This window comes from Dryobates pubescens, chromosome 39 (assembly GCF_014839835.1).
Source record: "Dryobates pubescens isolate bDryPub1 chromosome 39, bDryPub1.pri, whole genome shotgun sequence".
Lineage (NCBI taxonomy): Eukaryota > Metazoa > Chordata > Aves > Piciformes > Picidae > Dryobates > Dryobates pubescens.
Window position 1 is genome coordinate 288,509 of NC_071650.1, and position 17,748 is coordinate 306,256.

General features: G+C 68.6%; 1 protein-coding gene across 1 annotated transcript; it reads right to left on the minus strand.

Annotated features, from left to right (window-relative positions):
• Positions 1–206: 206 nt before the first annotated feature.
• LOC128899054 (RNA-binding protein 10-like) lies at positions 207–17,739 on the minus strand. The gene is made up of 22 exons (XM_054177186.1): positions 17,664–17,739; positions 17,144–17,306; positions 16,328–16,669; positions 15,291–15,360; positions 14,000–14,073; positions 12,459–12,545; positions 11,846–11,906; positions 11,503–11,673; positions 10,568–10,728; positions 9,705–9,802; positions 8,430–8,529; positions 7,863–8,064; positions 7,399–7,604; positions 6,924–7,020; positions 6,173–6,264; positions 5,210–5,377; positions 4,244–4,390; positions 2,358–2,416; positions 2,169–2,176; positions 1,622–1,797; positions 723–785; positions 207–317 (listed from the first exon to the last, which is right to left on the minus strand). Exons 1-22 carry the CDS (start codon positions 17,678–17,680, stop codon positions 207–209), a joined length of 2,673 nt encoding a protein of 890 aa, XP_054033161.1. The 5' UTR covers positions 17,681–17,739.
• Between the last annotated feature and the right edge of the window lie 9 nt (positions 17,740–17,748).

A 17,748-nucleotide genomic window follows, 5' to 3' on the forward strand; every position in this document is an offset into this window, starting at 1 on the left:
CCTCTCCCTCCAATGTTGGGGTCCCCCAACCCCTTCGAGGGTTCCCCCCCCCCCTTTTGGGGTCCCCCCAGCCCTTTATCAGGGTCCCCATCTTCCTCACATCCACTTTTTGGGGTCCCCCCACCCCCTTTTTGGTCTTCCCCCCACCCCCAGCAGCTCCTTTTGGGGTCCCCCACCCCCTTATTGGGGTCCCCCCCCTCCAGTGCTCACCCTGGCCCTGGGGGGGGTCCCCCAAACTTCCTCCTCTTGGGCTCGGGGGGCTCAGGGCCCCCCCCCTGCTTCTCCCTGCGCTCTGCAGCTCTGTCTCTGTACTTCAGCTGGGGGGGGGCAGGGCCCATGGGTGCCCTGTGTGGCTCCAGCACCCATGGGTGCCCACTGTGCCCCCCTGTGTGGCTCCAGCACCCATGGGTGCCAACTGTGCTCCACCCCCCCCCCATGCCAGCTGTGCCCCCCTGTGACCCCCACTGCCCCCCCACCCCCCTGAGTGCCAGCTGTGCCACCCTCAGCACCCCTGGGTGCCAACTGTCCCCCCTCCCCCCCCCCCAATGCCCCCCAGGGTGCCAACTGTGCCCCCCTTGCACCCCCTCAGCCCCCCTGGGAGCCCTCTGTGCCCCCCAGCACCCATGGGTGCTCTCTGTACCCCCCTCTGTCCCCCTCCAGGTGCCAACTGTACCTCCCCAGCACCCCTGGGTGCCACCTGTGCCCCCCAGGCCCCCCCTCACCTCCAGGTCTCTCTCCCCCCCCTCGGGGGCTGTGTGGCTTCGTCTCTGCAGCTCCAGGTTTTGCTGGGGGAGAGGACCCCCAAAGTTTCAGGGGGTCCCCCTGAGCTCATGGACCCCCAACAGGGGCAGGGGGACCCCAAAACCCCCCCTGGGACCCCTCCAAACCCACCTGGACCCCCTCAACCCCCCCCCCTGCAGACCCCTCCCCAACCCAAGGGCTCCAGGCTGGTTCTGAACACCTCTGGGTTGGTCTCCAAGCCCCCTGGGGGGTCCCCAAGACCCTCTGGGGGTCCCCAAGATCTTGGGCGGTATCCCCCTGACCTGAGGGACCCCCAAGAGAGTTGGGGGACCCCAACCCCCCAGCTTAGGACCCCCCCAAACTCTCTCAAGCCTCCCTTTAAACCCCTGGAGTGACCCTGAGCCCCCCTGGAGTCAATTCCCTTCCCCCTTTGGGGCCACACTGAGACCCCTGGGGGGGGCCCCCATGATTTGTGAGGGGTCCCCCAAACCTAGGGAACCCCCAAGAGAACCAGGGGAACCCCAAGAGAACCAGGGGAACCCCAAAACCCCCTCCATGGCCCCCCCCAAGTCCCCTCCAAGCACCACCTCTGCCCCCCCGGGGTTGGATCCCAAGCCCCCGCACCCCCCAGGGTCGATCCCCTTCCCCCCTTGGGGGGTCCCCAAGACTTGTGAGGGGTCCCCCCCATCCAGGGGACCCCCACCAGAGCCAGAGGCCCCCCCAAAACCCTCCTCTCCGAGCTCCCAACCCCCTCTCCAGGCACCACCTCCCCCTCCCGGGGTTGGATCCCAAGCCCCCGCACGCCCCCGGGGGTCAATCCCCTTCCCCCCTTGGGGGGTCCCCCACCCCCTCCGGGGGCCCCCCGAGATTCTGGGGGTACCTTGTGGAGGCCTGAGAGCTGCTGGTGGCGCAGCAGAGCCTCCTTGGAGGGGAACTGGCGGCGGCAGAGCAGGCAGCAGAGCTTCTGCCAGTCGGTCAGGGGGGGCTCCGGCCGCTCCCCCTCCTCCTCGCTCTCGCTCTCCCCGCTGTAGGCTGCCACCAGCCCCCGGGGGGGGGCTCTGGGGGGGGCGAGCAGGGCAAAGTTGGGGTACCCCCCCCCCGGGAGAAGGGTTTGGGGGAGGGGGGAAGGGGAGGGAGAGGGATGGGGAGGCAGGAGGAAAGGGTTTGGGTAGGGGGCGGCGGGAGTTAGGGGCGAGGGGGAAAGGCTTTGGGGAGGGGAAAAGGTTTGGGGGGGGCTCTGAGGGGGGAAATTGGGGGACCCCCAGGAAGGGGGTAGGGGGACCCCCAGGGAGAAGGATTTGGGGGGGGAGAGGGTTGGGGTGAGAGGGGGCTGAGGGAGGAAGATTGGGGGGAGAGGGGGGAAGGGAGATGGGTAGGGGGAAGAGGGTGAAGGGTTTGGGGGGCTCTGGAGGGGGCAAGGGGAATGCTTGGGGAGCTGTGGGGAGGGGTTTGGGGGGCACCCAGGGGGGCCTTGAGGGGCACCCAGGGGAGTTTGGGGGCACCCAGGGGGGCCTTGAGGGGCACCCAGGGGGACCTTGAGGGGCACCCAGGGGAGTTTGGGGGCACCCAGGGGGGTCAGGGGGTTCCCCACGGCTCTGAGGGCCCTCACCAGGCGCTCGTCGCTGGCCAGCCTGGGCAGCTCCAGGGGGGGCTGCTGCCGCTCTGCCAGGGCACCCTGGGGGGCACAGGGAGGGGTCAGGGGGTGCTGGGGACCCCCACCCCCCACCCCGGGGGGCACCTGTGCCACCCAGAGACCCCCAGGGACTCCACAGCTCCCCCTGGAGCTCCACAATGCCTATGGCACCCTACAGCCTCTATAGCTTCCTATAGACTCCACAGTGCCCCCCGGTGGTGCAGGGCACTCATAGCTTTCTGGGGGCTCCCATAGCTCCCTATAGACTCTGCAGCACTCCCTAGACCCCTATGGCACTTAGGGCACCCTACAGCCTCCCTAGCTCCCCCTAGAGCCCTATGGCACTTAGGGCACCCTACAGCCTCCCTAGCTCCCCCTACAGCCCTATGGCACTTAGGGCACCCTACAGCCTCCCTAGCTCCCCCTACAGCCCTATGGCACTTAGGGCACCCTACAGCCTCCATAGCTCCCCCTAGAGCCCTATGGCAATTAGGGCACCCTACAGCCTCCCTAGCTCCCCCTACAGCCCTATGGCACTTAAGGCATCCTACAGCCTCCATAGCTCCCCACAGCCTCTGCAGCACCCCCTAGAGCCCTATGGCACTTAGGGCACCTTAAAGGCCTCCATAGCTCCCCCTAGAACCCTATGGCACTTAGGGTACCCTAAAGGTCTCCATAGATCCCCACAGCCTCTGCAGCACCCCCTAGAGCCCTATGGCACTTAGAGCACCCTAAAGCCCTCCACAGCTCCCCATAGCCTCCCTAGCTCCCCCTAGAATCTTATGGCACTTAGGCTATCCTAAACACCTCCATAGCCTCCATGGCTCCCCCTACAGCCCTGTGGCACTTAGGGCACCCTAAAGGCCTCCATAGTTCCCCATAGCCTCCCTAGCTCCCCCTAGAGCCCTGTGGCACTTAGGGCACCCTAAAGGCCTCCATAGCTCCCCATAGCCTCCCTAGCTCCCCCTAGAGCCCTGTGGCACTTAGGGCACCCTAAAGGCCTCCATAGCTCCCCATAGCCTCCCTAGCTCCCCCTAGAGCCCTGTGGCACTTAGGGTATCCTAAAGGCCTCCATAGCTCCCCATAGAACCCTATGGCACTTAGGGCACCCTAAAGGCCTCCACAGCTCCCCATAGCCTCTCTAGCTTCCCCTAGAATCTTATGGCACTTAGGGTACCCTAAAGGCCTCCATAGCTCCCCCTAGGGCCCTATGGCACTTAGAGCACCCTAAAGCCCTCCATAGCTCTCCACAGCCTCTGCAGCTCCCCCTAGAATCTCATGGCACTTAGGGCACCCTAAAGGCCTCCATAGCTCCCCATAGAACCCTATGGCACTTAGGGCACCCTAAAGGCCTCCATAGCTCCCCATAGCCTCCATGGCTCCCCCTACAGCCCTGTGGCACTTAGGGTATCCTAAAGGCCTCCATAGCACCCCCTAGAACCTTATGGCGCTTAGGGCACCCTAAAGGCCTCCATAGCTCCCCATAGCCTCCCTAGCTCCCCCTACAGCCCTGTGGCACTTAGGGCACCCTAAAGGCCTCCATAGCTCCCCATAGAACCCTATGGCACTTAGGGCACCCTAAAGGCCTCCACAGCTCCCCATAGCCTCTGCAGCTCCCCCTAGAATCTTATGGCACTTAGGGCACCCTAAAGGCCTCCATAGCTCCCCATAGCCTCCCTAGCTCCCCCTAGAGCCCTGTGGCGCTTAGGGCAGCCTAAAGGCCTCCACAGCTCCCCCTAGAGCCCTGTGGTACCTATGCCACCCTACAGCCTCCCCAGCGCCCCCGCCCCAGACTCCGCAGCACCCTTAGGGTGCCCTAGAGCCTCGGTAGCTCCCCCGAGCCCCTCCCAGCCCCTCCCCAGCCCCCACCTTCTTCTCCAGGATGGCGTAGCCGGCGTCGGCCGCGGCGGCCTCCCGGCGCTCGTCCTCCCGGGGGGCCGGGGGGGGCCCCGCGCTGCGGCCGCTCTCCCTCTGCTTGTTCAGGCTCCGTGCCCAGCGCTCCATGTCCTTGGCGATCTGGGGGGGGGGGGGATTCCAAAGGGGCTAGGGGTTGTTGGGCACCCATGGGGGGGGCTAAGGACCTATGGGTGCTGCTGGGGGGGCTCTTTGGAGGGGCCTGTGGATGCTGCTGGGGGAGCTGGAGGTCTATAGGTGCTCCTAGGGGAGCTGCTGGGGGGGGCTGGGAGTAGGCTAGGGACCCATGGGTGCTGTTGGGGGGCTCTTTGGAGGGGGCTGAGGGCCTGTGGATGCTGCTGGGGGAGCTGGAGGTCTATAGGTGCTCCTAGGGGAGCTACTTGGGGGGGCTGGGAGTAGGCTAGGGACCCATGGGTGCTGTTGGGGGGCTCTTTGGAAAGGGTTGAGGGCCTGTGGATGATGCTGGGGGAGCTGGAGGTCTATAGATGCTCCTAGGGGAGCTGCTAGGGGGGCTGGGAGTAGGCTAGGGACCCATGGGTGCTGCTGGGGGCAGCCCATGGGTGCAGCTGGGGGGGGGCTGCTGGGCACCCCTGGGTGCTGATGTGGAGCCACGAGGGCTGCTGGTGTGGCTGTGAGCAGGAGGCTGTGCAGGAAGACGGGGACCTATGGGTGCTGTTGGAGGTGGGAGAGGATGGGGAACTAGAGATGCTGCTGAGAGACCCCTGGGGGTGCTGCTGAAGAGCCCTGAGAGACTTCTGGGGGGACCCATGGGTGCTGTTGGGGGGCATCTTGTGGACCCACCTCTGCGAGCACCCCTGGGTACCTTTTCTCCCTCCCCTTACCTACTCTTGGGCTCCTTTTGGGGGGGGGGGGGGCTGTGGGGTGCATCCCTCCCCTCCTGGAGCACCCCTGGGTGCTGACCTGCTGAGCTGTCTTGGTTTTGTGCTTCTCCTTCTTGTCCTTGGGCTCCTTGGGGGCCCCAGGGGTGCCCGGGGTGCCGGCGGGGGCCTCGGCCTGGGGCGCTGCCAGGTAGGTTCGGCGCTCCCCGTCCCAGTACAGGTACTGCCCCGCCCCGGCGTCGTAGAAGTACTGCAGGGGAGGGGGGGGCAGCGAGAAGGGGAGGTCAGGGGGACCCCAAGAGGGTCCCCACACCACCAACCCCCCCAGCTTGGCCCTGAAAGCAGCACCGGGGGGCACAAAATGGCTGCCGGGGGGCACAAAATGGCTGCCGGGGGGCACAAAATGGCTGCCGGGATCCCAGACTGAGCCCAGGCACCCCCAGACCGACCCCCAGGGACCCCCAAACTGACCCCCAGCAACCCCAAACTGACCCCCAGGGACCCCCAAACCGACCCCCAGGGACCCCCAGAATGGCTGCTAGAGACCAAGCTGCTGCCAGAAAGCACAAGATGGCTGCCAATGACCCCCAAAATGGCTGCCAGAGGACACAAAATGGCTCCTGGGCCCCCTAACTAGATGCCAGACCCCCCCAAACCGACCCCCAGGGACCCCCAGAACGGCTGCTAGAAACCAAGCTGCCACCAGACAGCACAAGATGGCTGCCAAAGCCAGCAAAATGGCTGCCAATGACCCCCAAAATGGCTGCCAATGACCCCCAAAGTGGCTGCCAATGACCCCAAAATGTCTGCCAGAGGACACAAAATGGCTCCTGGCCCCCCTAACTAGATGCCAGACCCCCCCAAACCGACCCCCAGGGACCCCCAAGGCCTACTCCAGGCCCCAAGATGGCTACCTCCAGACACCAACCCTTGCCCCCGGGACCCCCCGGAGCGCCCCCCCCCCCACCCCCCAAGGGTCCTTTAAGCCCCCAGGGGGTGGTCCCAAGGCGGGGACACCCCCTTTGTGCCCCCCAGGCCCCCTGACCTGCGAGTGGGGGTCGTAGTAGAGGCCTGTGAGGGGGTCGTAGTAGTAGCCGGAGGTCTCGTCGTACTGATAGGTGGAGACGTCCGGCACGGCTGGGGGGGGCACAGGGGGGGGTCAGGGACCCCCACCCCAAAACCTTATCCCCCTCCCCCCCCCCACTGTTTGACCTCCTTCCCCCCTTCAGAATCCCTCAGGACCCCCCAAAACCCCCTCAGGAAGGACCCAAAAGGCCTTGAACCGACCTCCCCCCTGGCCCCCCCTCCCCAAAGTCCTCCCCCAGGAGCCCCCCAACCCCCCCCCCCCCGAGCTCCCTGAACCCCCCCCCCAGAGCTCCCTCAAGGCCCCCAGACCCCCCCACCAGGACACCCCCAAGTCACACAGGGCCCACCCCAAGCCCACCCCCCCCCCCCTCGAGTTCCCAGCCCCTCCCCAGCCCCCCCCCATAAAACTTGCCCCAGCCCCCTCCATAAATGCCCCAAGAGCTCCAGAGCCCCCTCTGAGCCCCCCCAAGTGCCCCCAGCCCCCCTCTAAAAGCCCCCAGACCCCCCCCCCCCCCCCCAGAACTCCTCCAAATTCCCTCAGACCCCTCCCCAAAGCCCCCCTGGAACTCCTCCAGATCCCCCAGCAACCCCCAGGTGCCCCCCCCAAGCTCCCTCCCCCAAGAGCCCCCACATCCCAAGAGCCCCCCCCAAAATTCCCTCAGAACCCCCCCCCAAAAGGCTCCAGCCCCCCCCCAGTGCCCCCCACTCACGGTACTGGCCGTAGGGCTCAGCACTGGGGGGGTTGGCTGGGGGGGGCCCAGCGGGGGTGGGGGTGGGGAGCTCAGCCTTCAGGGGGCCTGGGTAGGTCTGGGGGGGCAGGGGGGAGAGAGAGGCAAGGTGGGGGTGGGGGTGGGATAGAAGACCCCCCCCCCCAAAATTCCCATCCTCCCTCTAAATCCCTCCTTTTAACCCCCTCCCCCCCCCCCCCTATTTTTGGGGTCACCTTTGAGTCCTCTCTGCCCCTCCCTCCCCCACCCAACCTTAGCCTCCCCCTCCCCAGTTTTGGCCCTGCCCTTCCCCCCCCTGCTCCTTTCCCTCCCTTTTTGAGGACTCCCTGCTGTTCCCCCCCCCCCCCCATTTTGGGGTTCCCCTTTCTGCCCTCCCTTGCCTTGGGGTCCCCCCCCCCACTCCCCTCCCCCCTCCTTGGGGTCCCCCACCCCCCTCCCCCCTCCCCAAGGCACTCACCTGTGGGGGTGCTCCTGAGGGGGTCCCAGCTGGGGTCTCCCCGGTGGGGGAGGGGTAGGGGGGGGCTGCAGGGGAGGGGCGGGGGAAGGCAGTCCCCCCACCCCCACCCCCCACCCCTGCTGCTGCTGCTGCTGTGACCCCCCCAGGGCCCCCCCCAGCCCCTCCTGCCGTGGGGTCCAGGCCAGGCCCCCCTGGATCCTCTGCACCTGGGAGGGGGGAGGGGAGGGGGAGAGGTTGGAGATGGGCTGGGGGTCCCCCATGGGGTTTGGGGAGTCCCTAGGGGGTCCCTAGAGGGTCTGGGGGTCCCAGTAGGGTCTAGAGAGCCCCTAGGGGGGTTGGGGGGGACACCCCTGTAGGATCTGTGGGGAACCCAAGGGTCAGGGGGTCCCCAATAGGGTCTGGGGGGGGGGTCCCCAATAGGGTCTGGGGTCCCTTTGGGATCTCCTGGGGGGGAGGGCACTCACCAGGGGCGGGGCCATCAGCCTTGGCAGGGGTGGGGACTGCGAGGGCGGGGCCCGGGGGCGGGGCAGCCACACCCTTCAAGTAGGCAGAGCCATAAAGGGTGGGGGCGGGGCCAGGGAAGCTCTCCTCCGATTGGTAGAAGCTGCTGAAGTCGGCCGCAGGCTCCTCCCCCCCGGCCCAGGTTGGCTCCGCCCCTGGCACCGCCTAGGGGAGGGGCAGAGGGGGGTGGGGCTGGGTCAGGGCATGCCCACTGGAGCCATGCCCTGATTGGCTGACCCCTTTGCAATGCCCCACACCTTGAGCCACGCCCCCCCAACCACACTCCCTGAGCCACACCCACCCAAGGCCCCTCCCTATCCTTAAACCCCTCCCTCTAAAGCCACGCCCTGGCCCAAGCCCCTCCTGACCTTTAAGGCTTTTCTTACGCCAAGCCCCACCCACCCAAGCCCCTCCCCATCCTTAAACTCCTCCCCAAGCCCCTCCCCCTCCCCAACCCCCACCCCATCCCTAGACCCCTTCCAAAGCCCCACCCCCCTAAGCCCCGCCCCCTCCCCCCACCCCACCCCCACCTGGCTCAGTGCCCACTGTGCCGCCGCGATCGCCGTCGACGCCACCGAGGCTGCGCTGGCACGGGGGGGGCCCTCCCCTGGCCCCGCCCCCTGCCCCTCCCTGTCAGGGGGTGGTGGTCAGAAAGGGTGTGGTCAGATAGGTGGGGCATAAGCCTACGCCCAGGGGCTGGGGATGTGCCCAAGCAGTGCCCAGACCACTCCCAGGGGGCGCTGTGACTGTGCCCAGGCTGTGCCCATCCCCCCCCCCCCCCCCATGCCCAGACCATCCCCAGGGGGCTGTGACTGTGCCCAGACCATCCCCAGAGTACTCCCAGGGGGCTGTGACCATGCCTAGACCATGCCAGGCTGTGCCCAGGCCGTGCTCATCCCCTGCCCCCCATGCCCAGACCATCCCCAAGGGCCTCTGATTGTGCCCAGCCCATGCCAGGCTGTGCCCAGGCAGTGCCCACCCCCTGCCCCCATGCCCATCCCATCCCCAAGGGGCTGTGACTGTGCCCAGGCTGTGCCCAGACCATCCCCAGAGCACTGCCAGGGGGCTGTGACTGTGCCCAGGCTGTGCCCAGACCATCCCCAGAGTACTCCCAGGGGGCTGTGACTGTGCCCAGGCCATGCCAGGCTGTGCCCAGGCTGTGCTCATCCCCTGTCCCCCATGCCCAGACCATCCCCAAGGGCCTCTGATTGTGCCCAGCCCATGCCAGGCTGTGCCCAGGCAGTGCCCACCCCCTGCCCCCATGCCCAGACCATCCCCAAGGGGCTGTGACTGTGCCCAGACCATCCCCAGAGTACTCCCAGGGGGCTGTGACTGTGCCCAGGCCATGCCAGGCTGTGCCCAGGCTGTGCTCATCCCCTGCCCCCCATGCCCAGACCATCCCCAAGGGCCTCTGATTGTGCCCAGCCCATGCCAGGCTGTGCCCAGGCAGTGCCCATCCCCACCCCCCATGCCCAGACCATCCCCAAGGGGCTGTGACTGTGCCCAACCCATCCCCAGAGTACTCCCAGGGGGCTGTGACTGTGCCTAGACCATGCCAGGCTGTGCCCAGGCCGTGCTCATCCCCTGCCCCCCATGCCCAGACCATCCCCAAGGGCCTCTGATTGTGCCCAGCCCATGCCAGGCTGTGCCCAGGCAGTGCCCACCCCCTGCCCCCATGCCCAGACCATCCCCAAGGGGCTGTGACTGTGCCCAGGCTGTGCCCAGACCATCCCCAGAGCACTGCCAGGGGGCTGTGACTGTGCCCAGGCCGATGCCAGGCCGGTGCCAGGCTGTGCCCCCCTCACCTCTTGGAGCCTTTGGCAAACTCCACGTTGATGCTTTTGCCATCGATGTGCAGCGGAGGGTGCAGGGCCTGCAGCATCTGCAGCAGCTGGGAGGCCTCCTGGGGGGGCACAGGGGGCACCCAGGGGTCAGGGGGGCACCCAGGGGTCTCTGAGGAAACCCCAAGGGGTCTCAGGAGGGCCTAAGGGGGACTCTGAGGGGGTCCCAGGGGGCTCTGAAGGGTCAGGGTGGAGCCAGGGTTAGGAGGAGCTCCAGGAGAGTGTGGGGTAACACTTGGGAGTTATGGTGAGGAGTGGGCTTTGAGGGGGGCTCAGGAGAGTGAAGGTAGGGAGGGGGGACCCCCCTAGGTGCCATGGTGTGGAGGGGTCTCCCCCCAGAAGCCCCCAGCCCCGCCACAACAGTGCTCAGCTGCACGAAGGCAAAGCCCTGGGGACACAGTGGAGAGTCAGGGTGAGGTCAGGGTGGGGAGGGGGCTCTGAGGAGACCCCCGTGGGTGCCCTGGTGGGGAGGGAACACTGAGGGGTCTGAGGGGGCTCTGGGGGTTAGGGTGGGGAGGGGGCTCTGGGGGGGGGGGTCAGGGCAGGGAGGGGACACTGAGGGCTCTGGGGGGAGGGTCTGGGGGTCAGGGCAGGGAGGGGACACTGAGGGCTCTGGGGGGGACTCTGGGTGGGGTCAGGGTGGGGAGGGGACACTGAGGGGTCTGGGGGGGACTCTGGGTGGGGTCAGGGCAGGGAGGGGACACTGAGGGGTCTGGGGAGGTTCTGGGGGTCAGGGCGGGGAGGGGGCTCTGAGGGCTGTGGGGGGGGGCTGTGGGTGGGGTCAGGGGGCACTGAGGGGTCTGGGGGGGGGGGGGGGCCGCCCGCACCACGATGGTGCTGAGCTGCACGAAGGCGAAGCCGCGGTTGAGCTGCGTCTGGCGGTCCTTGATCAGCCGCACGTTGGCAGCACTGAGCACGGCGAAGGGAGCCAGCGCCGCCAGGATGGACTCCAGGCTGCTCTGCGGGTGCAGGTTCCGCAGGATGATGGCTGCCGGCACAGCGCCGTCACGGCGGGCAGGGGCCAAGGGCCCCGCCCCCGGGACCGCCCCCCGCCCCCGAGGGACCGCCCCCGGGGACCGCCCCGCCCGGGCCCCGCCCCCGGGACCGCCCGCGCCGCGGGGGACCGCCCCCGGGACCGCCCCCCGCCCCCGGGACCGCCCCCCGGGGACCGCCCCCGCCCGGGCCCCGCCCCCGGGACCGCCCGCGCCGCGGAGGACCGCCCCCCGGGGACCGCCCCCCCCCGGACCGCCCCCGAGGGACCGCCCCCCGCCCCGTGCAGCCGCCATGGACTCCCGGGACCAACCCCCCACCCCCGGACCCCCCAAACCTCTTCAGCGCCTCCTAGAACCCCCCCAGACCCACTCAGGACCTCTTAGGACCCCCCCCCCAGGCCACCCCCAAGCCCCCTTGGAACCTCCCCCAACCCCCCCCCCCCCCCCCCCCCAGGCCTCCCCCAAGTCCCCTCGGGACCCCCCGGACCTCCCCCAGACCCTCTCAGGACCCCCACCCAGGGCCAGCCAGAACCCCCCCACCCAGACCCCCATAGATCCTGCCAGGACCCCCCCAAGCCTCCCCCAGACCCCCTCAGGACCTCCAAGAACCCCTCCCAGGACCCCTCAAGCCTTCCCCCAGACCCCCGCAGGGCCCCATAGAACCCCCCCAGACCCCCAGAGACCCTGCCAGGACCCCCCCAATCCTCCCCATGACCCCTCCCCACAACCACTTCAGGACCTCCCCCCCCCCCAGCCCCCTCCCCACTCACTGTCGTTGGCATTGTCGGCCCCAGGCTCGGTCCCGCTCTGGGGGCCCCCCCCCGGGGCCCCTCCCAGCGTGGGGGCATAGGGCTGGGGGAGGGGCAGCAGCCCCCCGCCCCCTCCCCCCCCCGCGGGCACCAGCTCAGGCCTGGGCCCCCCAGGGCCTCTCTGCTCGGCCTCTGCACCCCAGAGACAGCAGGGGTCGGGGGGGGCCCCGCGGGGGGGGGGGGGGCAGAAGCCCCCTAGGGTGAGCCTCAAATGGGGAGGGGGGAGGCTGGGAGCGGGGAAGGGAGGTTGGGGGGGGGGAGGGGGTGCAGGGTGGGGGGTCAGGGGGGGTCTGGGGTCTCTCACCAGCCTTGGGCACCCCACACTTGAAGCACTTCTCCCTGCGCTTGAAGTTCTGCACCCCGCACTGGGGAGGGGGCCGAGGGTGAGACCCCTGCCCACGACCCCCAGGGCCCCCCCAGACACCCCCTCAGGACCCCCCCAAGCCCCTCCAGGACCCCCAAACCCTACCCAGGACCCCCCCCGCCCCCCAAGTGCCCCCAGGATCCCCCATGACCCCCAGCCCCCCCTAAAGGCCCTCCCAGGACCCCCAAACCCCCCCGGGACCCCCCCCAAAGCCCTCTCTAAACTCCCAAGGGGGCCCCAGGACCCCCACCCAGGACCCCCAAAGCCCCCTCAGGACCCCCCCCAACAACCTCCCCCAGGAACCCCAAAACCCCAACAAGATCAACCCCCTCAGGACCCTCTCTAGGACCCCCAAAGCCCCTCCCCAGGACCCCCAAGGGACCCCCAAGCCCTCTCTAACCACCCCCTCAGGACACCCAAACTCCCCCCAACCCCCCCCCAGGACCCTCTCTAACCCCCCCCCGGACCCCCCAAAGCCCCCCAGCCCCCCCCCCCTAAGCCCCTTCAAGACCCCCCCAAAGCCCCCCCAGGACCCCCCCAGCCCCCTGCCCACCTTGGCACAGAGCCAGTCCTCGTTGATCTTGGGCTTGGGGTCGCTGTAGTGCAGAGAGACTCTGTGGCCCAGCAGGCTCAGGCCCTGCTGCAGGGGGGGGGGCACAGAGGGCACAGCTGGCACCAGCAGCCTGGCACCAGCAGCCTGCCACGGGGCAGCCCTGGCACGGGGCAGGCCCCTGGCACCCAGGGGAGGATAAGGGAGGGGGCAGCAAGGGGCTGGCAGCAGCAGAGAAGGGCACCCAGGGCTCGGGAGGGGGCACCAAGGTGGGGGGCACCAGGGGGAGAAGGAGGGGAGGGGGGTGCCAAGCAGGCTTGGGCAGTGCCAACCAGCTCCTGCCAGTCTTGGCCAGTGCCAGCCAGCTCCAGTCAGTGCCAACGAGTGCCAACCACTCCTGTCCAGTGCCAGCCAGTCCTGATCAACCCTGTCCAGTGCCAACCAGCTCTAACCAGCTCCAGTCAGTGCCAACCACTCCTGTCCAGTGCCAACCACTCCTGTCCAGTGCCAACCACTCCTGATCAACCCTGTCCAGTGCCAACCAGCTCCAACCACTCCTGCCAATGCCAACCACTCCTGTCCAGTGCCAACCAGTCCTGACCAGTGCCAACCACTCCTGATCAACCCTGCCCAGAGCCAACCAGCTCTAACCAGCTCCAGTCAGTGCCAACAAGTGCCAACCACTCCTGTCCAGTGCCAACCAGTCCCAATCACTCCTGCTCAATACCAACCAGCTCCAACCAGTCCTGACCAGTGCCAACCACTCCTGATCAACCCTGCCCAGTGCCAACAAGTGCCAACCACTCCTGACCAGTGCCAACCAGTCCTGACCAACCCTGCCCAGCTCCAACCAGCTCCAGCCAGTGCCAGCCAGCTCTGACCAGTGCCAACCAGTCCCCACCACTCCTGCCCAGTGCCAACCAGCTCAAACCTGTGCCAACCACACCCAGTCCTAACCAGTGCCAACCACTCCTGACCAGTACCTACCAGCTCCAATCAATCCCAACCAGTGCCAATGAGTGCCAACCAACCCTGCCCAGTGCCAACCACCTCCAACCAGTGCCAACCAGTTCTCACCAGTGCCAACCAGTCCTGACCAATCCCAACTAGACCTGGCCAGTGCCAACAAGCCCCAACCAGTGCCAAGCTCTCCTCACCAGCCCTGACCAGTGCCAGCTGGTCCTGAACACATCCAACCTGCCCTGACCAGTGCCAACCAGTGCCAGCCAGTGCCAGCCAGCCCTGACCAGTCTCAGCTCCCAACTCTCCAGCCCTGTGGCAACCCTGAGTGCCCTCCATGGGCATCCTGGCACCCCTGGGTACCCTCCCCACCCCCCTGGGTGCCCTCCATGGGCACTCTGGTACCACTGGGTGCCCCCCTCCAGCCCCATGAGCACCCCTGGGTGCCCTCCATGGGCACTCTGCCACCGCTGGGTGGGCGCAGGGCAGCCCTGGGTGCCCTCCCCAGCCCTGTGGGCCCCTCTGAGCGCCCTCCTTGGGCATCCTGGCACCCCTGGGTGCTGCCCCCAGCCCCGGGGTGGCACCTGGTTGGCATCCATCCAGCGGGCAGCGTCCTGCAGGTGGTGAAACTCCACGAAGGCGAAGCCTCTGCTCTGACCTGCCAGGGGGGCATCAGGGTGGGCATCAGGGAGGGCACCCAGGGCTGCCACCCACCCCCCACCCTCACCCCCACTCCCCCCCACCCCCTCCCCAGGGCACCCCTGGGTGCCCCCCTGGCACCCTGCAGCTGGGTGGGCACCGTGGGGGCGGGCACAGGGCACCCCTGGGTGCTGCTGGCACTGACCTGACTTGAGGCTGGGCACCCCTAGGAAAGCCTGAGCTGGGGGTGGGCACCCAGGGGTGCCCCTGGCACCTCCTCAGCTGCAGCCTGGGCACCCCTGGGGAGGGCACTGGCACCCCTGGGTGCCCCTGAGGATAAGACTGGCACCTCTGGGTGCCCCTGGGGACAAAGCTGGCACCCCTGGGTGCCCCCTGAGCCTGGCACAGCACCCCTGGGTGCTCCTAGGGACAAAGCTGGCACCCCTGGGTGCCCCTAAGGATGAAGCTGGCACCCCTGGGTGCCCCTGAAGACAAGACTGGCACCCCTGGGTGCTCCTAGGGACAAGACTGGCACCCCTGGGTGCCCCCTGAGCCTGGCACAGCACCCCTGGGTGCCCCTAGGGATGAAGCTGGCACCCCTGGGTGCCCCCTAAGCCTGACACAGCACCCCTGGGTGCTCCTAGGGACAAGACTGGCACCCCTGGGTGCCCCTAGGGATGAAGCTGGCACCCCTGGGTGCTCCTAGAGAGAGCCTTGGCACCCCTGGGTGCCCCTGAGATGGGAAACAGGCACCCCTGGGTGCCCCCTGAGCCTGGTACAGCAGCCCTGGGGACAAAGCTGGCACCCCTGGGTGCCTGTAAGGATGAAGCTGGCACCCCTGGGTGCCCCTAGGGACAAGACTGGCACCCCCGGGTGCCCCCTGAGCCTGGTACAGCAGCCCTGGGGACAAAGCTGGCACCCCTGGGTGCCCCCTCAAGCCCGCTGCAGCACCCCTGGGCGCCTGTAAGGACGAAGCTGGCACCCCTGGGTGCCCCTAGGGACGAAGCTGGCACCCCTGGGTGCCCCCTGAGCCTGGTACAGCAGCCCTGCAGACAGAACCAGCAGCCCTGGATGCCCTTCCAGCCTGGCACAGCAGCCCTGGGTGCCCCCCTCAAGCCTGCCACAGCGCCCCTGGGTGCCCCCAGGGTGGGCAGGGCAGAGTCTCCCTCCCCCCCCCCCCCCCCCAGGGGGCCCGCGGGGCAGGGCGGGGCAGGGCGGGGCCCGGCGGGTGCCCACCTGAGGACTTGTTGCGCATCAGCCGAACCTCCCTGGGCTGCACCCCCTGGGCCTGCAGCTGGGCACGGATCTGGGCACAGGGAGGGAGGCTGGCACCCCAGCGTGGCACCCACCCCCCAGCGTGGCACCCACCCCCCAGCGTGGCACCCACCCCCCAGCGTGGCACCCACCCCCTCAGCCCTGCCCCTTGGTCCTCTCTCCCCTCTCCCATTTCTTGCTCCATCTCCCCTCTCCCCTCTCCCCACTCCCCCTCCCCACCTTCCTCTATGCCTTGTCCCCCTCCTCATCTCCCCCCCATCCCCTCTCCCCTATCCCCATCTCCCCCTCCCCATTTCCCTCTCTCTTGCATCCATCTCCCCACCTCCTCCCTTGTCTCCTCTCCCCTTGTCTCCATCTCCCCTTCCCCATCTCCCCCTCCTTGTTCCCACCTTTTTCTCTCCTCCCCTTCCCAATCCCTTGTCCCCACTCCCACTCCCCATCTCCCCCTCCCCACCTTCCCCTATCCCTTGCCCCCCTCTCCCCCTCCTCACCTCCCCCCCATCGCCATCTCCCCTTCCTCAGCTCTTCCTCCCTGTTCCCACCTCCTCCTATCTCCCCCTCCCCATTTCCCTCTCTTGTTCCCACCCTCCCTCCCCACCTCCTCTCTGTCCCCATCTCCCCCTCCCCATTTCCCCCTCTCCTTGTCCCCATCTCCCCCTCCCCATTTCCCCCTCCCCTTGTCCCCATTGCCCCTCCCCTTGTCCCTCTCTCCTGTCCCCACTCCCCCTCCCCTTATCCCCATCTCCCCCTCCCCATTTCCCTCTCTCCTGTCCCCATTTCCCCCTCCCCTTGTCCCCATCTCCCCATTTCCCTCTCCCCTTGTCCCTATCTCCCCCTCCCCATTCCCCCCATCTCCCCCTCCCCATTCCCCCCATCTCCCCCTCCCCATTTCCCCATCTCCCCCTCCCCATTTCCCTCTCCCCTTGTCCCCACTCCCCCTCCCCTCGTCCCCATCTCCTCCCCCCCTCCCCCTCTTCCTCCCTCCCCCTCCCCCTCACGTCGCTCTCGGTGGCCGCGGGGGGCAGCATCCTCAGCATCACGATGGTGCTGGCCCTGTGCTCCTCTGCCGCCGCCTCCCCCCCCCCCGCCGCCGCCGCCGCCGCCGCCGCCCCCCCCGCGGTAGTCTCGGTCCCGCTCCCGGTAGTCGCCGTCGGCCGCCGCGAACGGCAGCGCCGCAGCCGAGCCCCCCCCCGGGGCCCCCTCCCGGCCCCGAGCCGGCTCCGGGCTGCCCACGGCGGGGGGCTGGGGGGAAAGGGCACAGGGATGGCACCGGGAGGGGCACCGGGGTGGGGGGAAGGGGGCACCGGGGGGGAAGGGGGCACCGGGATTAGGGGGCGGGGCTCCCGGAGGGCAAACGGGGGGGCGGGGCACCGGGATTAGGGGGCGGGGCACCGGGATTAGGGGGCGGGGTTGCAGGAGGGCAGACGGGGAGGGGGGAAAGGGGCACTGGAGGGCACCGGGGGTCAGCAGGGGGCACCGGGGGGCACACGGGGGGGCAGCAGGAGGATGGGAGGGCCACTAGATGGCACCGAGGGGGCACGGGGCAGGGGGAGGGACCCTGGAGGGCACCGAGGGACACCGCGGGGCTCCTGGATGGCACCGGGAGGGCACCCCGAGGGCTGACGTTGGGCTGGGGGGGCTCAGGGAGGGGACCCCAAGGGATGGCACTAAGCTGGGGGGGGGGCTCAGGGGCACCCCAGAGGCTGCCACCCACCCGCGGGGGGAGGTCCCCAAGGGGGAGTTTGGGACCCGGGAGGACACGGTGGGGGGGAGGGGGGGAATGGGGAAGGGGCACCCCAAGGGCTGGCACCCACCTGTGGGGGGGTGCCCGCGGCAGCAGCCCCCTCGGGGGCTCCCCCATACCCCCCCCTGTAGTCCATGTCCCTGTAGTCGTGGTCACGCTGCCCCCGGCCCCCATCCTCGGGGGGCACTGGGGGGGCCCCCCCATAGCGTCCTGTCCGGTCCCCACGGCCCCCCCTGCAGGGGGGGACCCCAAAACGTGGGTGGGGGGGAGGGGGCTCAAATCTGCCTTTCTCCCCACCCCCTTTCCCTGAGGACCCCCCCCAAAGGCTCTCCTCCTCTCCTTGGGGGTCCCCAAAGGTCACTCAGGGACGCCCCAAAGTCCCTTCCCCCCCTCCAAGGGGTCCCCAATTGCTCCCCTCCTCCCTTTCCCTGAGGGACCCCCCCCAAAAAAGCTTTGCATCTTTAGAGTCCCCAAAGGTCACTCAGGGACCCCCCCAAAGTCCCTTCCCCCCCCGTCAGGGGGTCCCCAATTGTCCCCTCCTCCCCCTTCAGCCCCACACCGACTTTGGGGTCCCCCTGGATCCCCCTTACCTGCGCTCATACTCCATGGTGCTGGCACCTGTTGGGGGGGACAGCGACACTGAGGGGGACTGGGAGGCACTGGGAGGGACTGAAG